General features: G+C 47.2%; 1 protein-coding gene across 1 annotated transcript in view; it reads right to left on the reverse strand.

Annotated features, from left to right (window-relative positions):
- LOC121916957 (NADPH--cytochrome P450 reductase) overlaps positions 1–25,872 on the reverse strand; it is a 34,539-nt gene that overhangs the window by 5,834 nt on the left and 2,833 nt on the right. The window contains 7 exon segments of the mRNA XM_042442545.1: positions 458–556; positions 872–961; positions 1,378–1,502; positions 3,808–3,957; positions 4,369–4,497; positions 5,092–5,140; positions 11,806–12,000. Coding sequence (XP_042298479.1) covers positions 458–556; positions 872–961; positions 1,378–1,502; positions 3,808–3,957; positions 4,369–4,497; positions 5,092–5,140; positions 11,806–11,987 — 824 coding nt within the window. The 5' untranslated portion in view covers positions 11,988–12,000.

The raw sequence follows: 25,872 nt of genomic DNA on the forward strand, positions 1-25,872 counted from the left end.
AGCAATGAACCTAGCTAGCAAACCAATACTGAAGGTGGCTGTAGGAGGTCTCGTCCTGATGGAGGACCAAATAGGATTCCAGGAAAGTGCTCCAAGTGATGGGTTGAACCAAAGGCAAAGAATTACCAGCCCTATTTCTTACTGTCAGGAACTCAGCCTTAGGTCTGGGGGCTATGACTTCTCCACACTCATGAAAAAACATGGCTGAATTTGGTACTCCAGAGAGTTCTTGGGGTCCATATATAGCCTGTGGACCACATTTGCCATTGCTGTAAAATGTGGGATGGGGACATTTGTGTGTTGGTGTCCTGGAGGTTGTATGTGCCCACAAACCACATGGTTGTTGTCTTAAGGAAAATGACAGTGAAGATGGTACCCAAGTGCTGCCCCAACGCAACCAATCTCCACTTTGCCCTCCTCTTTGACCCCCATAATATAACTTCCCCCCCCAACTTACGGTTTCTGGTTCTCGTAGCTCTTCAGCCGGCCCATTTCCCCAGTGTAAACCTTGTTTGCGTTGATGTCGGTGTGGACAACCAGTTCATACTGGCGGATGCTGTGAAGGAAGGAAAGAGGAAGAAGGGGAATAAAAGAAGAGAAAAGGGAGAAAATAATCAACAATCGCAAAAAAGCAGCTGGTTTCAGATTCTTGAGAGGGCACAGGGAGAGCGAACCAAACAATATGATCCAGTGGTTAGGCTAGTTTTGGGATTGTTACCTTCTTGCGGTAACCCTAAATCCGTTACTTGTGGAAAGAGTCTGGTTATCTGGACAGGAGGTTGCACTGAATTTGTCTGAGAGCGACAGAATACCCCCTCTACCCATGTCTCCCAATCCCACCGCTGGCACTACTTCTGCCCCTTGCACTGACCTGGATTCATCGCCCGTAGCTTCCACACCAAAGTGCTCACACACAGCTGGCCAGAACTGCTCCCTCCATGTGATGAAATCTTCTTCCAGGCTGTTCGGAGCAACGGAGACGGAAGCAGGAGGAAAGAAGGGGAAGGGAAATAATTTAAAGCTAAGGGTACAAAGAGTCCAGCAGGATCCTTCCAAGCTGGTCCCAGGTTTTGGAACTCTCTCCCTAGGAGAGCTGGGGCATCCCTGCTTTCTTTCCACCAGGAAGAGAAATCCAAGCTTTAGGAATTGACTGCAATGGGATTTTAAGGGCGTGATGCCTTGCTGATTTCAACTGCATCAACAGTTGCGTCCTGTCTGTCAGGCACCTTGAATGTCATGGCTTCTGACGGTCCTTTATTGCCGTTTTGCAAATTTGGCAACACTAGCTGGGGCAGATGGGACTCCGAATCCAACTACACATGGAAGGTGCTACCCACCGTCACCTGACACTCTTCGCTTTTTAGCACAGCCACTCACTTCCCATCGTCGTCTCCCAAGCCAAGCTCAAAGATCCGCTGGGCTCCCAGTTCTTCAAGGCGTTTGTCTACGTACTTCCCCATGGCGTTGAAGTGTTCGTAGGTCTTGTTCCCGAGCCCAAACACCTAGGAAAGGACAAGAGGAGGGAATTCAGGAGATGGAGCTGGGTAGCGCTTGCAGCACAAGACCCTGGTTTGGGGTATGAGGCAGACGAAATGACCCTACAGCCCTGGTCTTGAGAAAGGCCATTTTATATACAGTATATCTAAAAACCACTGAAACATAGACATCCTTATTTAGCTACACTGAGATATAGTATTTACAGTGGTAGACACACAGAGGCATACATTAAATGCAGAACACAGCAACCACCAGAGAGGAGCGTCAATGAGTTCGTAAGAAATCTGTTTATTAAGATACAGGAGGGACAAGAAGAAGCTTAAAAGGTAGATAAAAATGCGCAACAGCATCTGACGTAGCTTTTTCCTTCTACAGAAGCTTCTAAAAAAGCTTCAGGCCATCCAACCTAAAGGGTCTGGGCCAAGGATAAAGGGGAAAACATTCCCATGCCCATTGCTGAGATGTTTACCAGCTGCCCAGAGGAGATGGGGGGGCCTTATCTTTTTGGCATTGGGATAAGGATTCCTCCACCTCCCTGTACTATCTCCGGATGCAGGACTTTTCCTTGACCCATTCTCTAACCAAACGAACAAGGCCTACAAGGCTACAAGGCAAAATACATCCTGAGTCATACAGCTCCAGGCCCAACAACACGCTTTTTCCTAAGAGGGTGCTGTTCAATGGGAAAGGACTTAGATTTATAATGGTGAAAGTAAAAGAGATGATAATCTTCGCTTTTGCTCTCTTGGCACTGAAACTCAGATACGATGGGAAGTTCTCTGTAAACCTAAGTGGGGAGTTGGGGCTGGAAGTAAGGATGGGGAATGGCTTTCGGTCCTCAAGGACCACGTATAATTCCATTTTTGCATGTATTTCAGTAGATGAAAATGTACGAATGAAGTACGATATGTGATGTTAAGTTATCCGAGGTGGAACAGACTAGAAAGGTCTATTTCTGTATAGAAGGTTGAAGAATGGGAAGTGAAAAGGGAAGCACAAAATTAAAGATGTTGCAAAGTAGGGGTTTTTGGAGAACCCCAGGAGGGCCAGATCTGAACCCCAGGAGGGCCGGATTCAGCCCCAGGGCCTGACAAAGTTGTCCGCTTCTAGCTTGGAAAGGAAAGACACAATTGTATGGGGTGAGTAGCAGAAGAGTGAGGCTCCTCTGTTCTCCCTCCATCTGGGGCTCGTCCCTCCAGCGCTGACGCCATTCAAAGGCCGCCGAGCTGCTCCTCGCCTCATTACTCCTGGCAATTAGACTTTAAGCACCGGAAAAGAGCAACTAAATTGGGAGGCTTGAACAGATTTAGGAGGACGGATGTCAGCAAGGGCTACCCAATTAGCTGGCAAGACGAGGCCCGGCAGCGCATCTCGGCCTTCCAAAGAGCCCAGAGAGAGGTCATGCGCGGCTATAAATACACACACAATCCCCCCCCTCCATGACGCATTGCTCTTGAAGGAGCAATGAATCAGAGGCATATTCTCAAGTACCACCGAGCCTGAGATAAGTTACTTTTCTGGACTGACAGGGGGGATCCTGGGAATGGTCCTCCCAAAAAGTAAACCTCCCAAGCACTAGTGGAAATATGGTGCCACAGGGCTCCAGTGGAGTACTGTATCCTATTCTAGACAGGACAAGACTAAAAAAGATAGCCGTCAAGATGAAAGGTCTGGATACTGAACCTTATGAGGAAGGACTGAGGGAGCTGGGGATGCTTAGCTTGGAGAATAGAAGCAAACAAATCGTAGAGCTTCATTTATATACCGCTTCATACTGAACTGACAGTGTCTACGCAGTTTACAACTGTAAAGAAGACCTCAGTGCATCTACACTGCAGAGGTAATGTAGTCTGACATCACTTTAACTGCCATAGGACTTGGGATTTGCACTCTTTGGCAGAGAAGGCTAAAGACCTCGTGAAGGTGCAAATCTCAGGAGCTACAGCACTTAAAAGTTGTGTCGAACTGCATTATTTCTACAATGTAGAAGTACCCTCAGAGCCAACTTTAAATACCTGAAGGGATGTGGCATAGAAGATAAAGAGTGAGCTTGTTTTCTCCTGCTACAGAGACCAGGATTCAAATTGCAAGGAACGAGATTCCACCTAAACATTAGGAAGGGACTTCTTGACGGCAAGAGATGTTCAACAGAGAAAAAGACAACTAAATTTGGGGACCAAGAAGGTCAAGTTACTTCAACACACCTTTCCCTGCACCAAACCACTCCTCCGTCTCAGGCAAGCTCTCACTTTATCTTTCAAGCGCCTGGAAAGGACTGGAGAAAAGAAACAAGAGGCGGAAAGGACTCACTGTGTATTTGAGGCCAGAAAGATCAGTGTCCGTCTCCTGAAGCCAATCGTAGAAGTCTTGGGCATTGTCCGTGGGGTCCCCTTCGCCGTAGGTGGCCATGCAAAAGACTGCCAGGGACTTGTCGATCTCCGAGAGGCGGCTCAGGTCCGACTGGAAGGGAAAGACAGGCAGAAAATAAGGAACTACCTCTGGTGAAGCATTGCAGATAAGGGAGACTCAACTGCTGTGTAACTGGAAGTCTTATAATGTAATGCCGTTGTTGTTGCTGCTGTGTGCCTCCAAGTCGCTTCTGACTTACAGCAACCCTAAGGTGAATCTATCATGATGAGGTTTTCTTGGCAGGATTTGTTCAGAGGAGGCTGAGAGACCATAACTTGTCAAAGGTCATCCAACAGGTTTACGTGGCTGAGCCAGGATTTGAACCCTGGTCTCCAGAGTCACAGTCCAGTGCTCAAACCCTTATGCCATGGTAACTCAATGTGATTTTTTAAAAATCGTCCTTTTAGAAAAAGGACACGTCAAGCCCCCCCCCCCAAGGGACAAAACTAGTAGAGGACATACCAATTCATACTCCTCCGGGTCGGCAGACATGCCCCGCATCCCATACCGGTGGGCATCTTTGGCGAGGCGGTTGGCAAACTCTTCCGCTGTCCCCGTCTGAGAACCGTAGAACACAACGATATTTCTTCCCTGGAACGAAGACAAAAAAGGAGGGGTATTTTAGTTCAGAAGGCAGAGAGCTTGCCAAGTCACTTTGTAAAGATAGTGGTGTCAAAGTGCATTATTTCTACAGTGTACATGCACCCATCCTCACTGGGAATGGAGGTAACCAAAAGTAACAGGCTACTTCAATATTCAAACTGGCTGTTTCAAATATTTGCATTGCCCAAGTAGCAACTTTGCCTTCTTCACAAATTATTTTTCTCTCCCCACTTTCTGTGTCTTTATATAGCTCTAAATCTGGGATGAGAACCATGCAGCCCTCTGGATGCTCTTGGATTGCAGCTCCCAGCATTCCCCATCACTCTGCAGGCAAAGCTTACTGGGAGCTGAGAAGGGCTGCAGAAGAAAATGGATGTGTTTGGTATTAATGCGGAGTTCTTGGATGTATGGGGGCGGTTTGGGGACAAAAAAAATGTAGGGTGTCCCTTGTGGGACCATAGGAAGCCCCACAACCAGCCCTGGGTGCCACAGTCCACACTTTGCCCTCCTTTGCATTAAGAACTGCATTCACTTAGGTTGCGTATTTGAAGATCTACCAGCCTTCCATTAAGCCACACTTACCGTCTTTTTCATTTTCTCAATGAAGCTGCCCTCATTTGTCGACTGACCTCTGGAAGAAAGAAAAATAGGGAAATGTTAATATCTACACTGGAGTGCTGGACTACAACTCCCATCAGCCTACAAGTCAGCTGCTGGCTGGGGACTTGTGGGCATTGTAGTCCCACACCTGTAAGGCTGCCCAAATCAGACAAACCAGAGCTTGGAAAACATTACTCTTCTGGGTTACAAGTCCCAGATTTCGGATAGCTCCCTGATCTTCAGGCAACATGCTACTGTCGTCCAAAATAATGGTTGAGGACCTACAAATGCCTAGAAAAGGGTTTTCTCTAGGAACCTGTAGGTCAGTGATGGCGAACCTATGGCACGTGTGCCAGAAGTGGCACTCAGAGCCCTCTCTGTGGGCACATGTGCCATCGTCCCAGCACAGAGTTTGTTAGTAGAAAGCTAGAGGGACATGGCACTTTGCAATAAATAAGTGGGTTTGGGGTTGCAGTTTGGGCACTCGGCCTCGAAACGGTTCCCCATCACTGCTGTAGGTTCCTCCAGTGCCATGGAGGACTTAAGAGATTCCTAGAGAGGACATATTAATAAAAATTGCAATTAATCAAACCTGCAAAAGTCAAAGCCGCAAATGTGGAGGGCCAACCGTATTATTATTATTATTATTATTATTATTATTATTATTATTATTGCATTACGCCACTTTCCTCAGGGCCCCTTTAGTGACTCAACTCCCCCAGGGACTCAAAGCTGCTCCGGATGAGCGCCGGCAAGACTAGCGCGCTCCCAACGCCGGAGAAGCAGAGACTTGGAAACTTTGCGGTCGCGGTTTCCGACGTGGGGCACCTCCTCATCTGGATCTCTCTTTGGGTCTGAGAGAAAGACATCTGGCAAAAAGCGAACACAGCCTCATGAGGCGGGAGGCACCGATGGGATGGAAAGAGAGGAGGAGGAGGAGGAGGAGGGGTGGTTTAATTGAATCCCACTGAACACCAGGGAGCTTTTGGAAAACAGAAGAGGAGGAGGAATTGGCCGCCTGCCTGCCTTCCTCCTTCCAACAGGATTCAAAGGCTGGGGATGAGGGGCCAGTTCTCATTTTTTACCCTTCTTTCCACAATGGAAAAAGAAGGCAAGACCCGGGGGAGAAACAGACCCAACACAGAGGGATGCTGCATTTTGAAATATGCGTTACTGCGCATTTTAAAATTCACGTTTGGATTGGATCGGTTCTTAAACGCTTTCAGAACTTTTCTGATACGCATTGCTTTAGCCGTTCTGTTTTAGCTTAAATGCTGCTAGACGCTTCAGACTCTCAAAGCAGTCGTCCGGGCGACTTTGGACTCATGCCGGCCTTCTCCTTGGGCTTTCTTGGCTGGGGTTCTTCAGAGAGGAGTCCCCTTTGCCGCCTTCTGAGGCTGAGAGAGTGTGACTTGCCCATGGTCAGCCAGTGGGCCTCCGTGGCTGAGCACTCAATTGAATCCCAAATCTCCAGAGTCCTAGTCCTGTGCTGAAACCACTCCACCACGCTGGGACCTCCATACATTTCTAAGGCCGTTTACAGAGCAATCCTATACAGTTTGCTCAGAGATCCCACGTATTTTGTAAAGCTTACTCCTTATGAAGTGTCTTATGGTGACGCATGAAAAGCCTCTCAAGACACTCACTTCCAAGCCATCTCCAGTTTTCGTGTGTCTGCCTCCACAATGGCATCTGTAAGAATGAACCACTTCAGTCCCAATGAGAAATTCTGGATCCTCTCCAAGGGCAGCCCCACACAAAGCACACTGCAGCAGTCAAGCCTGCAGGCCACCACTGGAATAAATACACCCCAGGGCTGCCTTTCCTCTGACAGCTAAACCTTTTTGACCCTTGGTCCTGTGGGAGAAGTGTGCGTGTCCCAAAACCTTTACAGGGTCCTGCTAAGTCTCCAACGAGTCTAGAAACATCTTGCCCCTGACCTTTCATTTCACTTTCCGCAACCAGGACACACTTTCGGTAGAGTTCGGACAGAGGAAAAGAGGAACAAGATGTCCCAAGATTGCAACAACAGCCACCCAAAAATCCGACGGCCTCACATGGCCGCATCCGTGAACGTTTCTGGAACTGATTTCCCAGACGTTCCCTGAGCCAGCAAAGCAAACAACAACCTCGGCATCCAATGTTCTCAATGCCGTGGGATGGGAATCTGTTACCCGAGGCCAGGGCAGCTAGCGGTTGTCCAAAAATGTGCAAAGAGGCCAGGGAGTAGAGGTTGCCAAGGGGTGCGCCGTGACCGACTTACCTCCCAGAAGACATCTCCTCTTGGAGGGAGGAATACCTGCAACCCATGATGGATTCAGAAGCGCAGCTGGAGAGATCCGGGGAGGTTAAACTCGTCTCGGTGGCGTCGAGAACCCATCGGCGGCGCTTCTCATCCTAATCCAGTCTCGGTTCTTTTCAGCCTGCCGAGGTCAGCGGCCTCCTTTTGTTCAAGTGGAGCAAAGCGCGCATACCAACTCCCCCGTGTGCGACGACACGGAGGCGCTGAGATCCTCTGCGATTTTTCGTGCCGGACGCTTCCCGAGTTCCCCGGAGGGGTCCGGCACGAACCCAAGAACTGAAACATCTGGCAGAGGCAGTAAGGAATGAAGAAAGGGAGGGAAAAAGAGGAAAGAAACAGAGCAAGGGGAGGGAGAGAAAGCTGTGCTGGAGAATGGAGGTTCCCAGGGTCTCCGCTTTTGCCATTCAAGGATCTGTGTGGCAAGAGATTTCCACGTTCCCGGAGCAGTTGGCATAAGACCAGAGCCTTTTCATAAAGAGAAAGGGTCTGGGCATTGCTTTTTTTAATGATGGGAAACTTCTGTTACTCTGCTAGTGACTCTCTTTGCAAGTTCCCAAAATGAACTGACAAGAAGAGATGAAGAGTGTTTACTTTGAGAGTGAAGAGGAAAGTAAAAAAGACTCCGGGAGAACCGGGTTCGAATCCTTGCCCGGCAATGGAAACCCACCGGGTGACGCTGAGCCAAGTCACTCTCTCTTAGTTTTAGAGGAAGGCAATGCCCAACCTCCTTGGGACGAACCTTGGCAAATGAAAACCATAACCATAAGTCGGAAATGACTTCAAGGGACACAAAACGCAGGTACTTTTTTGGAACCAGTTTCCTTGTAGCCATCAGTGTGCTTATAGTTCCTACTCAGCCCTTGGGTGACTTTGCGTAGGTCACACTTTCGTAGCTTCCAGGGAAGGCCATGGCAAACCCGCGCCAAACACATCTTGCAAAAACAAAAGGCGTCATAGGTTCGCCAAGGGTCGCCCTAAATTGAAAACAGCTTGTAGGAACACAACAATGTAATTCAGCCATGGAAACCCACTGGGTGACCTTAGCCAAGTCACACTCTCTCAGCCTCTGGTTAAAGCCATGCAAATCTCCTCTGAATAAATGACCAGGAAAACCCTAAGGCAACAATCTTATATGTGAGATGATGAAATACCTTGGACATCAGACCCGGAGACCTTCTCTGCCCTGTTGAGAAACTAGAACAGCCGACAATTTGTTCCTCAACTATTTTTAACCCCATTAACAATACAAGTTAAGGCCAAGACAACAATCCTTTCCATCTTTTGTACGCTTTGTACAATCCAGCTAAACATTGAAATGGGAAAAAGCCCAAAGTTGTCATCTTCCCTTTTGGACTGAAATAGATGTCACATTGAAGCATGAATCTAATTCTCGCGTGCCTTTCTCTCCCTCTTTTTAAATCTGCCTGGAAAGGATACCTTTTGGGACGACAGCATCCAGAAACCCCAGCTAGAAAAGGACAAGTAAAAATCAGAAGGTGTTGGGGAAGTCCTTTGTTTTGGATGACAAAACCTAGAATCCCATACAAGCGCAAGGAGGGAGGCATTGTTACCCAAAAAAGTCATTTGTCTGACCTCTAAAAAAAGCACCTTTTCGACTCCCTGAAGTTTCTTAATCTTGACTTTCAAAGGTTGTTTATAGGACCCAGGATATTTTACAACACGGCACCCCAACCAATTCATTGCTTTGTCTTTCTGGAGTGCGGCAGAGAGCACAAAACAACACGCAGCCATAAAAGAAAAGGGGATCGCCTCAATTATGGTATGGAAATTGGGGATTTGTCGTTTTGTGAGCTATTTCGCCTTCTCCGTCGAAGAACTCTGGTGCCGCGACAAACTCCAAATCCCAGGATCCTGCAGCACTGATCCAAAGAGCATGGTTTCCATTCAGTGGGGTGCTGAACCCACGCCACATTTCACTTTGAGCTTTAAAGCAGGTTCTCTAGCGTGTGTACAACCCCTCGGCCTCATGAGTTATATAACCCCTTTGAGGTGCAAATTTGGGAAGCCACAAGCCACCTCTGTCAGTTTGGAGACATCAGGGACTCAACCTGGGAAGTCCTGCATTCAAAGCATTGGTTCCCACAGTCACACAATTCTAGAGCTCCACTTCAAGGCTTAACAGCATTCTCCAGGGTATCAAACCTTATTCTAACCCCGTATATTCAGTACCATGACCTCCTTTATAGTCAAACCCTGGCATAGATTTATGCCCCACTGTCATAGAAGCCACTCAGCTAAGGGCACAGCTGGGTCTCCCGTCTCCCAAGGTTTTGTTCCTTTTCCCTCCTACCTCCATTAGCTTAAAAAAACAACCACCACCTCCATAGTTATGAAACAAAGTCATCATATGCAAAGAGAAGAGGTCATATGAGATGAGTTCAGAATCACCTCCTCACATACTAGCTGCAGAAGCCAGTTTTTCTGGTTCAGATCGCAGGGCAGAGGTTGCCATCATCCACTCGGGGAGCCTGGCAAGAAGCTGCCGCTTCAAAAGCAAACACTGAAAGGACACGGGGCGACCTTCTAGAAGGGTAACACCGGTTTTGGCTAACTGCTGGAAACCTTTCCAAGGTCTGACGGCTTTCGGAGATTCTTAGCTGGATATCCCAAGAGGTGGGCAGTTCCTGACTTTCTGGAAATGTTGAAACAGAAACCGGACTGACTGGTCCATCCATCCAGGTGGTCATAGCCATACGATTCCTGCAGCAAAGCAAAGGGGACTGGACTATATAGCCTCTCACAATTCCACCAAAAGTCACTATGGCGTAGTGGTTTGAGCACCGGACTCCGGAGATCAGGGATCAAATCCGGGCTCAGCCATGTAAACCCACTGGGTGACACTGGCCAAGTCGCACTCTTTCAGCCTCACAGGATGGCAATGGCAAACCCCCTCTGAAGAAATGTGACCAGAAAATCCCATGAGAGGTTCGCTTTAGGGTGGTCATAAGTCAGGAACGACTTGAAGGCACACAACAACAACAACAACATTCCCCCATGTGAGATGAGTCAAAAGAGGCCACAAGAGCCATCCGGTCCAAACCCCTATCATGCAGGAATGCACAAGAAAAGCATCCCTGAAAGATGCCCATCTAGGGCTGCAACCACACTGGAGGAATAACCTGGTCTGGCACCGTTTTAATTGCCTTGGCTCAAGGCTATGGAATTTTGGGAGTTAGAGTATGTTAGGGGCTGCTCTGCTCTGGGCCCACAACAAACTCCAACTCCCAGAATTCCATACCCTTGAGCCAAGGCAATTAACACGGTGACAAACTGGATTATTCTTCCAGTGTGGAGCATCTTAACCTCTGTTTAAAGACCTACAAAGATGGAGAGTCCACCATCTTCTGGGGCAATCTGTTCTTGCAGTAAATGTTTAGGCAGAATCTCTTTTTTTGTCGTCTGAAGCCACTGGTGGTTTTTCTAATCTTGGAGCAGCACAAAACAAGCTTCTTCCATCTTCTACATGACATCCCTTCAGATCTGTAAAGATGGTTGCCATGTCCACCTGATTTTCTCCAAGCTGAACATAACCACGTTCCCTATATTTTGAGGACTCTAACATCCAGCTCAGCCAGCATCCTCAGTCGGCATAAAAGATGGGAGTTATGATCCAAAGAGAAAAAGATGAAGAACTTGACAGACTCTCAAAAGGAAGCTGGTCAGGACCTGTCGAGCAACCTGTCGCTTGCAGGCCTCTCTAGTTGCGCCTGTGTTGCCTCATGATGGAGGTGTGTGTTGAGGTGCAAGCGTCTGTTTGGGATTCTCATTCCAAACCTGAGATCTAGAAAGTGGAGCCGGTGTTTTCAGAGGAAAGGGACAGCAGCTGTGCGATGCGAGTGTGTCCTTTGCATGTGGCCATGCTGAAAGGTCATTGTAAGACCTGTTGTGCATGCAGATACGAAGTGAGGTTGGTGACTGTTGGAAGTGAGGGGCACCGTGGGGAGGAATGCTCTTCCTCCTGGGGCCCTTTCACACTCCACAAGTACTGTATAGCACTTTTATGCCACTTTAACTGTTATGGCTGCATCCTACTGAATGTTGGGATTTGCAGGCCATTTCAAATCCTGTCCCCGTCTTGTCTTCCTGGGTTATTTGCTGCTCCCTCTAGTTTTGTGTCATCTGCAAATTTAAGACATACTGTGATACTTAATGTTCTCTGAATGGAAATTAAATTACATGGGAATTCTGTGTCTCCTGGATAAAAAAGAAATAAGCACAGTCCTCATCGGACACCAGGGAACAACTTCCGTCCCGATCAGGAAGAACAAAATGTCCAGGACTCACTGTGGGAAAACACAATGCGTCGGGACCAAGGTGTCTAAACACACACACCCAGACATGCACAAACAACTTGTCCTCCCTCCACCCCTTACGTGTTTGGCGGCTGGATCTTGGTGAAATCTGGGACTTCTTCCTTCTTCTTGCGGAAGAAAAACCAGTATGTCAAGAGGCCGATGATGACGGAGAACAGGAAGACATCTGTGATGCTGAAGGGGACCGACGCCTCGGGGGTCTTTGCAGAAGCGGCGTCTTCCTTGGACGATGCTGTCCCCATGGTGGCAGAAAGACTGCAAAGAGAGAGAAAAGAAAGAGGGTCAAGTTGTGGCCATCGATCTTGACCGACGGAGGAATTGTAGGACCCAACTCTTCAAGGCGGGATGAGCAGCTTCATCTGTTGGGAACTCTAGGAATTTTGGAAATGGGGCATTTGGTTCAGGTTGTTTGCTTGGGAGGGATGAGCTTTGCACAATGAGGTTTCGGACTTCAGCAATATGGGGAGCGGAAGTCCAAAACGCCCAGAGGGCCAAAGTTTGGGAGCCACTGCTTTAAACAAAGAAGGAACAACAACAATGGACCATCAGACGCAAACTGTACAGCGACAGGGATGTCTGCAAGACATGACCTAGTTGTGTATGAGGGTCACTAGCTTAAATGAAACCCCTGCCAGGTCCAAAGGCCAGACCACCCCCCTGAGATCTACTACTGCACTCTTTCTCCAAAGGCTTTCAAGCCTGTGTAGCAATGGCACCGGAAGAGGAAGGCAAATGTGCACATTTTATTAGCAAGGAGGACCCAGCCAGAGTCAGAGCAAATGTCGGAATGAATCAGCAGACTGGGTGGGCGAGAAAACCTGGAGCCAGACATTCATTTCAACATGCGTTCACACACAAAAGCCTGGACGGAAACATCACAGTTGCCAAGCCACACAAGAACAACCCGGGATAGGTGAGATGGTTGGGCAAAAGCACTACTCTACGCAGTCAAGGAGGATCGGTTCATTAGTTGCCTTAGTGTTCTTTATCAACTTACCAGAATGCAAAAGAAACTGCATTTCTAAGTAACTCAACTGAAGTTTCAAGTGTCTACAATGCTAGAATCGTAGAGCTGGAAGAGATCCCCCAGAGGTCATCCAGCCCAACCCGATTTTGCCATGCAAGAAGACACAAGCCAAGTTCCCCCTGGGATAGATGGGCATCTGGCCTCCATTTGAAAGCCTCCAAAGGAGGCTCTACCACCCTCCAAGGCAGCAAAATATTCCACTATCCAACAGCCCTTACTGTCAGGATGTTCCTCCTAATGTTGAGCAGGAATTTCTTTCCCTGTACTTTGAATCCATTGCTCCATGTCCTATTCTCTGGAGCAGCAGAAAACAAGATCACTCCATCTCCATATATTAGCCTCTGGAGCAGCAAGAAACAAGCTTGCTCCATCCTCAATGTGGCACCCCTTCAAATGTTTAAGTGTGGCTCTCATGTCACCCCTTAACCATCTCTTCTCCAGGCTGAGCATCTCTAGCTCCCTAAGTCTTTCCAGACCTTTCTCCATTTTGGTCCCTCTCCTCTGGACACATTCCAGCTTGTCCACATCTTTCTTGCCTTGCGGTGCCTAGAACCGGACACAATATTATTCCAGGTGAGGCCGGACCAACGCAAAACGGAGTGGGACTATTGCTTCCCTCGATCTAGACACTCCATTTTGCCCCACAGCCGCCGCCAACCTCACTTCACATCCACACAAACCGCAAGTCTTGCACTGACCTTTTAGCGTCACCACAAAAACAAAGCAGTGATTAACTTTCTGGACGATGCGCAAAGGACGCACTCTTTTATCGTACAGCTGCAGCCCTCTCTCTCCAAAAACACTGGTTCTGGAAGGAGAATCCACAGATGCTGGCGCCTCCGCACATGCCTCCCTTGGGACAAAACACAGGCGCAACTAGAGAGAGGCCGCAAGCAGGGCCTGCTCAGTTTCCACTGCAGAGACTGGAAAGCTCTTCACCTCCTTCCTTTTGGAAGTACGACTGGGGTTGGAAGAGACCTCCGGGGTCATCCAATTGGACCCTTTTCTGCCATGCAGGAACTCACAGTCAAAGCACCCCCAAGAGATGGCCACCCAGCCTCTGTTTAAAAAGCTCCAAAGGTTATACAATGCCTCCCACATCCACCCACAGCATTTCCGCAACCCAATGCTGATTCAACAAATGGATGGACAAAGAAAGGCAATCCCTACGCCTCTTTGTTTATGCAACCATTGTGTGTGAAAGAGCACAAGAATGGGTTTTCTCCTCCCCAAAGAACATGCATCATTCAACGAAGGATTAACTGTAGACAGGCAGCGTATTGGCTCACCCAAAAGGAAACCAAATCCTGTATATGAAAACACCCAGGACTATGAACAAGCAAGTTTGTGGATGAGGTACACAGGCCGAGTATCCCATATCCCATATCCCAAAACTTGGCTGGCCGGGACAGTGACGCCTTTGCTTTCCGATGGTTCAAAGTTCACAAACTTTGTTTTGTGCGCAACTTCTTTTAGCCCAAAATCTGAAACCCCCCCCCCTCCAAAACCCTTCTGGTTCCCAAGCGTTTCAGATAAAGGGACACTACCTTGTACTTACAAAGTTGAGAGCTAGCAAGGCATAGCGGTTGGAGTGTTGGACTATGACTCTGGAGATCAGGGTTCGATTCTTCGCTCAGCCGTGAAACCCACTGGGTACATATGGGCAAGTCACACACTCTCAGCCTCAGGGGAAGGCAATGGCAAACCTCCTCTGAACAAACCTTGCCAAGAAAACCCGATGATAGGTTGGGCCTTAGGGTCGCCATAAGTCAGAAATGACTTGAAGGCACACAACAACAGCCTTGCAAGTGTGTGTTTGCCGGCTCAGATGTTTCACTGGGATTATCAGTCCTCCCTGTTACCAAGCCCTCCCTTACACACAAAACACACCCTTTTTGTGGCCCTTCGCACCATTCCTTACGAAAGACAGAACAGGCAATGTTCTGCCTTCCTCAAACAACCTTAAACCAAGAGTACAATCGCACAGGAATGCTATTTTGTGTGGTTTTATTCTTAGTGTCACGTTCGTGGTTAGCTTCTGGGTCTGTTTGGTTTCACTGCCACCTGCCTTGACCTTTATTTCGAGGCGAAGCCAACGTCGCATGCCTCAACTGCCCATTTTGGACTGTAGGCTACACCTGATTTGTTTGGGTTTGATATATCCTTGCGTGCTTCAAGTACTTAAAAGGATCAATAACCACCTCGGGTTTATTAATTCCCACCCAAACCTGTTCTGGTTTGCTTTAAAAAGAGGGCTGGGGAACACCTGGCCCTCAAGATGATGTTGGACGTAACATCCATCGTCTCTCACCAGTGGAAATGGCGGCTAGGATGATGGGAGTAAGGCATTGCAGTCCATGTGCTGCAAAGAGAGGATTGAGTTCACTCTGTATTTGGGTCTGAACTTTAACAGATCTTTGCCAGTGGGGCAGTGAGTCCATTCCAGGTTTTAGTTAGCTTTAAAGGATATCTCCAAGGCACTCTATCTTAAAATTTAGACTAAAACCCGGCACGGAGGCAGCACCTCCATCAACCAGATGTCACTGCGCCTTCCCACGTCTCAAAAGGCAAGCTAGTAAACTCAGGAGAAGAGGAGGAGGAGGAGGAAGATGGCAAAAGTGCTACCACACTGCAGCATTAATGCAGGTCGATGCCGCTTTAACTGCCATGTCTCCATGCAAAGAAATCCTGGGATTTGTAGTTCATTTGTTCAGTCATTCCTTCAGTTTGTTGTGGCTGCAGAGCCCTCCGATAGAGAATATTTCACCAAGTGACAAACCCCAGCATTGAGCCATGGCAGTTAAAAGCGGTGCCAAACTGCACCAACTTTGCAGTGTAGACACAGCCATAGAAAGCCAAAAGCCGGGAGGAAGAGAGACATCTTAAAGGGCCTCTGGAAGGCCTCCTGACGCAGCAGCTCCACGTGTGTCAAAGCCACGTTGCACAAGCAGGTCCCTTGTGCAACCTTTGGGCAAGGTGACTGGGGCCGATTCGCCTTTGGCAAAGAGCATCCAGTGGGACAGTCCCTGCAGTATGCATTTGCATCCATAAGAGATTCAAGGCCCCATTACAGTATGATCTACAGGCACCTCTTGCATTTTCCTTTGCAAGTGATGCAAGGAACCACCTATTTCCGCTGCCACCCACTTTGAGGAGCTTGACTCCTGGAGATGCTCGGCCACACCTGGGAAACCAAAGGGCCATAGGCAAATGAAGGGACGAGGCCAGAACCTCCTGTACTACAACTCCCAGAAGGCTTCAATCGACGCTTGGGTTTCGTCCCATCTCCACCATGTCCCAGACCCCTACAGACCTCAATGGGCAACCATTGGGGAACAAAATACAGCCCTCCTATGCCGCCCTCTCCATGAGCCAAGAAAAGTTACATTTCTTTTGGACCGTAACTCCTAGACATGATGGCTGGAAGAGCTATGGTCCAAAACAACCATTTCCCCCCTGAACATTGCTCAGGAAAGAGCGCTTCCCATTTCCAATGGCTTCCAATGGAACAAAGGGACCCACAACTGGACTGGTTGAACTGGGACAAATCCCAGCCTTGGCTCGGAGGATGGCATTGGGATCAGGAGGTGCTGGGTACCTCCAACTTCATGTTCTTCCAGTGGACATCCCCAAGAAAAGGCAAGTGTGGCGTAGTGGTTGGAGTGTCGAACTAGGACTCTGGAGATCAGGGTTCGAGTCCCCACTTGAACATAAAAACCCACCTTGGGCAAGTCGCATACTCACAGCCTCGGAGGATGGCAATGACAATGAGGAGACTTGCCAAGAAAACTCAGCGATAGGTTCTCTGTAGGCTACCTTAAAATGACTTGGAGCCACACTTAACAACAACAACGGGACACAGCATGGTGTTGTCGTGCTTCAAATGTTGGACAAGGACCCAAGGAGACCAGGTCAGGATTCCTGGGCATCCTTGAAAACTCCAGGTGAGCTTGCTCAGGTCACACTCTCTCAGCCACAGGGCAAAGCAATGCAAACACCCTCTGAAGCATTTTTTACCAAGGGAAACCTCATGACAAGAGTGCCTTCAGGTCAGCATAGGCCAGGGATGGCTTGAAGGCATAGAAATCAGGGCATTCCTGCATGGCAAAGGGAGTTGAATGGGACCGCTTCCAACTCTATGGTTTTATGTGACTTCCTATAAATCCATCAGATCCACTCTAGCTGGAAAGAAAAGCTGGATTTAGGGCAGTATCTTTAATGCCAGGTCACACCTCAGCAACTAACCACCCTTCCCACACATGGCAAGTGCCTCACGTCCGCCCCATAAAAGAGGCTTTAATGCAGTCGGCGCACCAGAATAAGCCCAGTGCTCATTAAATTTAATTAATTTGGTGCTAAATGAACTTCCAAAATGAAATGCTCCCAGTGAGTCAGCAGCTAAACAGAGGCTGGAAGATCATTCGGTCGTATGAGAAGTATATGCGCTTCTACCATTTTCATACCAGTTTAACCATCATGACTCCGGCGTCCAAAGTGCCTGCATTTGTCCTTTTGTGAGTTCTTTTAGACTCCAGGAATAATCCAGCTTGAGACCACTTTAACTGCCATGGCTCCATGCTACAGATTCCTGGGATTTGTACTTTGTTATGGCCCCGGAGCTCTCTGACAGAGAAGGCTAAAGAGCTCACAAAACGACAAATCCCAGAATTGTGCACCACTGACTGAGCCATAGCAGCTAAAGCGGTCTCAAACGGCACTATTTCTGCAGTGAAGATGCAGGCTTTAAGTCCCTTCCCAGACTACATCTCCCAAGAAGAGCCATAACAAATGGTATAAAACCACACAGTGTGATGGCCACACAGTGTGGACACATCCATCTAGTTAATGGGTTTTTGGGAGTCTTTAAATTAATATTTATATTGTATATGTGTGTGTGTGGGTGGATGGATGGATGGATGGATAGATGGGTGGACAGACAGACGGATGGATAGAGGGATAGATAGATGGATAGATAGACAGATGAGTAGATAAATGGATAGATAGACGGATGGATAGATAGATGGGATGGAGGGATGGATGGATGGACAGATGGGTGGATAGACGGACGGACAGATGGGTGGATAGATAGAGGGATAGACGGATGGATAGACAGATGAGTAGATAAATGGATAGATAGACAGATGGATAGATAGATGGGATGGATGGATGGATGGATGGATGGCTAGCTATAGACACAGGGATCGATAGACAGATGGATAGACAGAGGAGTAGATAAATGGATAGACGGATAGATAGATAGATGGGAGGGAGGGAGGGAGGGATGGATGGATGGATGGATGGACGTACAGACAGATAGATAGATGGATAGACGGATAGATAGAGTATATATATGTATGTAAAACTCAGATGGGTTTTCTAGGAAAGAAACTGGCCAGACACCACACTAACCCTCATGTAACACAACTTATCTGATGCTAGACCCTTCAATAGTGGGACTGCAGCCTCCATCATCCCCAGACAGCATGGCCAACTGCCCAGAATGACGGTGGTCCTAATTCCACTCAGATCATTGGAAGTAAAGTAGTTACCGATAACTGGCTCCTTTTCAGGACAGGCAGAATATAACAAGGTTTAAAAGTAACAGAATCTGCAACAAGCAAAGCTTCCTGACATTTTAGCTGCCTTTTAAAACACTTCTCAATTGACGCATTCAATCCGGTCGCTTACTTAATCGCTTTCCGACTTTTCCTTTTGCGTCCGAATTTTAATTGCCGATAACCATAGGTCGTCACCAACGTAAAACGAAAGATTACAGAAACGCCAAATAAAGCTATAATAGTATAAAACGTGCCACAGAATGTAAAGCTTGTACATCTTCCAGTGTTTTAATTGTACAATTTGCTCTCCACAAACATTTGTGGTTTGGATTGTGCAGTTTTGATTAATATGTCCTCTCTAGGAATCTCTAGGTCCTCCGGCGCAACCCTCACCATAAAGTTGCGCCAAAGAACCTAGAGGATCCTAGAGAGAACACTTAGGTAGTTCTATTCTTTTTATAATATTACTATTAATATTTATAGTAATAATAATAATAATTTATTTCTGTCTCACCTCTTCAATAAAGATTGAAGTTTTAGTTTAAGTTCACCATAGAGTTGCACTGGAAAAGCTACAAAGGCCTAGTAGAGTATTCTCTCAAGGGATCTCTGGCTCTTTCAGTGCAACTTTTAGTTAAAGCTGACCACAGAGTTGCGCCGGAGGACCTAGATATTCCTAGAGAGAACATATTAATCAAATGCGTAAATAATCAAAGATGCAGATATCAAAGTCGCAAATACGGAGGGATGAGCGTACTACCAACCTGCAAGGCGATCCTGTTTCCTCTGTACAATTACTCTGTTGTAATGCAAAGTATTTGGGGAGTGGCTCGGTGCCACGCAAATGGCCAAATTAAGAGCCATTAGTTATACAAAAGACCTGCCATCGCCTAATGGAGAGGCAAGCTGCCAGAACTGGTTTGTTCAGAGGGATCAACCCGGGTGCCTTCATTTTCAGATTCCCAGGGCTGGTGAGGATGAATGGCAGCACTTACAGAATATAAACCGCCCCAGCAATACCAGGGCAAAGTTGTCAAAGCAGTAATGGAGGAGTCAGTTGGCAGGACCAGTCAAAACCATGCCAGCCGCACAGGCTCACGCCCAAGTCCCGATTGAGAAACTCCACCAGCGCATGACTATGACACAACGGAAGCGTTACACAATTCTCTTTCTTTCCCTCCCAGAGATTTATTCCACCATGTCCATCATGACAGGCAGAACATTGATTCATTTGATATGTTGTTGTTGTTATTATTATTAGGATACCACAAACTGCCCAAGCAACAAATGAATGGGTCTTAAACCATGCCAAACCTAAACTCTCCCTAGAAGCGGAGACTTTCATACTTAGGATGTAACATGAGAAGGTAAGACTAATTAGAAAAGACAAACGAGGCTTGCTAAGATAGAAGGCATGCCTAAAAGACCCTAAAGGCACTAGACACCACTGAAGCCAAGCAGGACCAGCCCTGATACAATTCAAAGATATAGCCGTGTTCATCTATAGAATCAGTATGCAAAGCGGTCTTGTAGCACCTTTGAAAGAAAGAAGTTGGCATGTGCTTTCCTAGACTTTACTCTATTTCCTTAGATGCATTTATGTAATGTAATATAATGCCCAAATACATGTAGACAGCTCTTGGTGCACCTCTGAGACTCACTGAAAGAAGTTGGCAGCAAGAGCTTTCCTAGGCTTCAGTCTACTTCCTCAGATGCATTTATGTAATGTAATGTAATGCTCAAAGGTATGTACAGAGATGGTGTAGCACCTTTGAGGCGCACTGAAAGACGTTAGAAGCATGAGCTTTCCTAGGCTTCAGTCTACTTCCTCAGATGCATGTATTTAATGTAATGTAATGCTTAAAGGTATGTAGAGAGATCATGTAGCACCTTTGAAACTCACTGAAAGAAAGGAGTTGGCAGCAAGAGCTTTCCTAGACCTCATTCTACTTCCACAGATGCATTTGGAAGGAGACATAAGTCTACCAAAGCTCCTGCTGCCAACTTCTGTCTTCCAGTGAGTTTCAAAGGTGCTATAAGATACTCTCGACGTAAGGATGAGCCCTGGTTACTCCTTGCCTAAGAAAACCCAACAAAGCTCACGGAGCCGCCATAAAAGAAGAGGAAACCTGTAGGCAGAGGAACATATACACACACGCAAGAAAGTCCGACGAAAGGGTTGCCGCAGGCCGAAAGCACTTAACAACAACGACAAAAGGAGATATATAACTGGAAGAGGTTACCGAATACACTCACAGGTTGATTGATTTGCTGCCCCTATGTATGTCTCTCTCTCAATCTCTTCCACTGAGCTCAAGACGGCATAGGAACCTTTCCTCTTCTTTCCTCTGAAGGGAACAAGATCAAGGTAAGTGAAGGAAGATGGAAGCAGGCCCAGAGAGGGCCATGAGATCCTACACTCGAAACCAACGTCTCCACCAAGGTTGGTCTTTGGAAACGGGCATCTGTCAACGAAGCGCCGAAGGAACCCACCCTTTTGTTGGCAGATTAATTTGCAGATGCAGGTTCAGGTTACCTCCTGGGCCTGTCAAGCACTTTATGTAAGAGTTGGACTCTTCAACCCTTGCTGAAAGAGGCAAATAAACAAGGAAGGGCCGGGCGGGGAGAATAGGAATGGAGTTTACCTGAGGTGACTAGAGAGGAAAAACGGGGAGTGGATAGAGTTTGTTTGAGCAAATCCGCTCCCCATCGGCTCCTTTGCACAAAGTGTTCTCAAAAGGTAATATTAAGGGTGCTTTTCTGGGCGCGAGTGAAAAGCTGCAGACGAAAAGGACAAAAAACAGACCAATCCAAGAGATGTGTAATTTGGTGCAATTCATCCTAATGGTCCTTGGCAGCCGTCACACTGTGGTTTTAGGAAGGAGAAGTGTCAAGGCAACCTCGGAAAGCGGTGGGCTGGTTATCTCAAACACGATGATGGCCTGATTGTATCTCTCTCTCTCTCGGATAAGATGCGGAGATGTTTTCCGAGAAGCGTTTGGAAGCTTCTGGATGCACAAAAAGAGGAAAATTAAAAGCAAATGCTTCTTTTCGGGGAGAGATGTGGGTCTCATAGAATTGGAAAGGACCACGAGGGTCATCTATTCTAACCCCCTTGCTATATAAGAACACACATCCTGAAAGATGTCCTTCCAACCTCTGCTTATCATGTCACCTCTCTACCGTCTCTTCTCCAAGCTAACCATGCCCAGCTCCCTCAGTCGGTCCTCATAAGCCTTGGTTGTGAGACCACCAACCATCTTGGTTGCCCTTCTCTGGACACGTTCCAACCTTCTCCTTGAAATGGAGACATTATTCCAGGTGACCAAAGCAGAAGAGAGTATCCCTTGACCTGGATACTACACTCCTCTTGATGCAGCCCAGAGGTATGGAGAACCAAACCTATGAGGAAAGGTTGAAGCTGGTGAAGAGAGGACTGAAGGGTGACATGAAATTCCTGCATTGCACATGAGCCTTGGACTCAGCCCCTTCCAATTCTATGGCTCTTCATATCCAGGATGAAAAGAGCTTGATATTTAAACACAATTCGATACGTGGGAGAAAACCAACACTGCATTGGTTCTGAATTGCAGGTTTTCCACCACCGTAATACTGAATTGGCATTGCCACCCTTTCCTCCTACTTGCCTTTATTACCAACACGGCGACAATAAGTTTAATTGTACGCTTGAAATTGTTATTGAGTTTACTACCATGTGAATGTGGACCTTTGGTATGTTGGAACAAGTGTATTGTATTTGCTTCATCTTGTCATATGGTTTTAATTTAATTAGTGTGACGAATTACAAAGGAGTAAGATGAGTCCTAAATTGGGGGAAATGGCAGGGGATAAATAAAGATGATGATGATGATGATGATGATGATGATGATGATGATGATGAAGATAGTGATGCCAGCAAGCAGTAAATGCAAATGGGGTTAAATCTAGTTTCAATCTGATTTGGAAGGTTGTTACCAAAACCCACTATTTGGGATGACAAAGAGGCTGAGCTTAGGGAAAACAACGTTAAAACGGGAGGGAATGGAACCAGCAAATATATCTCCAGAGACCTCTAAGCTTCCTTAGCTCTTTTGTTTCCATGCGGAAACGATAGGAGTACATGCTCAAGAGTCTATCGTATGCGTTACCTAATGCATCTCTCCAAGATCATGTGACAAACTCCAAAGTCCGTGCTGGGACAATACGTTCCCAAAGCCAACCCCAAAAACAAAAGGCAGAACTGTTTTTATGGGCAAGCCTCCAGAACACACATTGCACAGTTTATAGCTGTGAGTAGGCCAACTTTAGTTGCCCTGGTTCCATCCTGGGGAATCCTGGGAACTGTAGTTTGGGGAGCTCACCAATAAGGAGCAGGTGCTGCTGGCAAAACCACCTCTGAGTGTTCCTTGCCTAAGAAATTACAATGCAATTGTCCCAAATGGACAAACTTGAAGGCACATACCTTGTTGTTCTGTGCCTACAGGTTGTTTCTGACTGAGGCCAACCCTAAGGCCATGAGGTTTCCTTGGCAAGGTATCTTCAGAGGATGTTTGGCTTTGCCTTCTTCCCCTGAGGCTGAGAGCGTGCGACTTCCCCAGTAGATTTAGACGGCTGAACTGGAATTCAAAGCCTGTTCTCCAACCACGACTACAGCCTGCTGGCTACCGCTGAGTGGTATTAAGGCCTCGGGTATAAAGCACATTTATACAGTCGTGAGACTGGGAGGTAATGTAAAACAGGATCCAGAAAGTTGCAGGTCATCACCTTTATCCTTATGCTTTGTACCCGAAGTCCTAATTCCATGCGGTGCAGCCAAAGGAGTGGGTCTCTATCCGCGAAAGCTCACGCAAACATAAAACCAGTCTTCAATTACGTATGTGAAAATATTCCAAACTCCATAAAAATCCCCAAACCCCAAACACTTCTGGGCCCAAGCCTTTGGAATAAGGGCGATTCTGCCTGTATTATGATTCCCAAACCTCTCACTAAGGTCTCTCTAAGACAGCGGTTCGCAACCTGTGCGTTGCGGTCCCTTTGGGGGCCGAACGACCCTTTCGCGGGTTGCCTAAGACCGTCGGAAAGCACACATTTCCAACAGTCTTAGGAACCGAGGCACCACAATTTTATGGCTGGGGGGGGTCACCACAACGTGAGGAACGGCATTAAAGGGTCGCGGCACCAGGAACGTTGAGAAGCACTGCTCTAAGACCTGACCAACTATGAGGTCTCCATTAGTCAAAGAGCAACTTTGGAAAGGACTGAAACCACACAACCACACACACACAAAACAGGCTGCTAGGCTTTCAAGGGACACGCTCCATATTCTTTTCCTGAACTCTCCCACACCTGGCCAGGCAGATAGCTGAGATTCCTCCTCCTTTCCACGCAAACACACTTGTCGTTCCAGGGAAAGGTTCAACACATTCCGGGCCTTGAGCCAAGTTCGGAAAGAGAGGCAGGATGACCCTATGTAGCCGGCCCACAAGCATCCACACATCCAGGCCAAGGTTGCCTAGCCATGGCTAAGAACCAAAGGGGAGAGCCTTCCTCGATCCTCCCAAAGGAACCCACCCTCGACTCGGGATCTCTTCGCTTTCCCACCTCTCTGATCCCGAGATTTCAAGGAGGGAGAACGTAAAGCCCAAGCGCTTGCGATCCTGGCTTGTGTATATGGCTTGTGTAACCGACAGCATTATCTAACAGGAAAGGAGCTGCCAAACACTGACTGGGAACAAATGAGGACTTGTCCAGCCAAGAAACATAGTTGGTGCAAAGCCTCTCTTCCAGGCCCCAAAGGAGCCAAAACGCCATCCATACGCTATGCCTCCGCGCCGCCGGGAAGCCGGCGTATTGCGCCGACCCATATGGGCCCTTTGACTTTCATCTGGATCTATTTTATTAACCATTATATTGGGAACTGGTTTTAATGGCATTTTAGGGTGGGAGGGAGATTGGGGAACTAGGACCTAATATGTCTTGCTATGCTTTTATCTATCAATAGTCATGTTTGATTTTACGGTTTCTTGTATGTTGGTTCCCCGCCTCGATCCAAGGCAGGGAGAGGCGGGATACGAGTAACTATTATTATTATCATTATTAAACTCGTGCCAACTTTACAGGGCTTTATAAACAAATAAAAGGGGGGCGTTCAAATGGAGGAGGCAAGGAGCCAGGCCTGAAAGTACGCTCTTTGGAAACAGGTTCACAAAGACCTCCAAAGGCCCTGATCTTTCCAAGAACGGCAACGGATGTCTCTGCTCCAGGAAACCATCACAATAGTAGGCAGGACCAAGGCTTTGGTTCGCGAAAGGGGCTCAGATTCCTTTAGTGAAGACCGTCCTGGGTTTTGGCATGTTTACGTCAGATGTTCCAGTCTAGGAATTGCAACGCTGGACTGATGCCCGACGGACCTGAAACCCACACTTTCTAAGGGAGCCGGTTGTCGATTCCAGGCTTGTCCTTTCTGCGATGTGTGCCTTCCCAAGTCTTCTGTTTAGCATCTCCACCTGTTTATCTGGGGACACAGGCTTCGGAGATTAGCTCCGATCAGATAGCAAGCTTTCGCCTCCGAAACCCAAATCATGGACAAGAAGTTTGGCGGAAGGCCTAGAAAGCTCAGGAAACGGACTTGGCAGGAACTATAAGAGGGCAGTTATCCAGAAGTAACTTTTCTAAGCCCCTGTTCCAGGAAACCATCACAAAGAACAGCAGGTTGACAATCCCCTCGCTAGATGTAGTTACTTCAAAAGCACCCATTTAACATTATATATATATATATATATATATATATATATTATGACAAGCCCTACCCCAAAAGTAACTGACAAAAGCACCCTCTTTACTCCCGGTTCACCCACACGGCGCTTCTCCAGGTGACAAAACTAGTATCTCCACCTGTTTTTATCCAGGAACAAGATCTCTCTTCTCCCCGATCATCCTCTGAGATGATGATCTCTGGGAAGATTGAAAGTCGGCATCTTCAGAATCCGAACCTCCGCAAAGAGAGACTGGTCCAAGCAGAAGGCCTATCTATGTCTTGGAAAAGTTAACTTTTGGGGGACGGCAACCCCAGGAACCTCTCAAATCTGGAAGGTTATAGTCCAAAGTCCTAAGGTTGGAGAGGCTGCGTTCCCAAACCACTGGGAACTAGGCTTCCCACCGGCTCCCTTGTTTGTAGGGTTAAGGGACACACAAACGCCAAGGACTGAGAGGACTCTGTTCTTCTTTAATAAAGACATGAATAAGATGACATCCATCGTCCCCTCCCTCCGAAAACAACACAATAATTAAGGTATAGATGCCTGTTCCAGAGAGGAAAGGGTTTTTGAAACCAGCCCTTGGTTTCTCATACTCTCGTGTTTGCAGGAGATATAGAACGTAGCAATAGATGCTTCATATATATATATAAAATACATTACTATAAATTATTACAATAATTATATTATTACATTATGATAGCAGCTTCATTGATATATATATATATATACACATACATATACTTAATATAAATTATAAATAATTATTATAATATTATAATGTTAT

The sequence above is a fragment of the Sceloporus undulatus genome, chromosome 11 (genome assembly GCF_019175285.1).
Source record: "Sceloporus undulatus isolate JIND9_A2432 ecotype Alabama chromosome 11, SceUnd_v1.1, whole genome shotgun sequence".
In the NCBI taxonomy this organism is placed as follows: Eukaryota; Metazoa; Chordata; class Lepidosauria; order Squamata; family Phrynosomatidae; genus Sceloporus; species Sceloporus undulatus.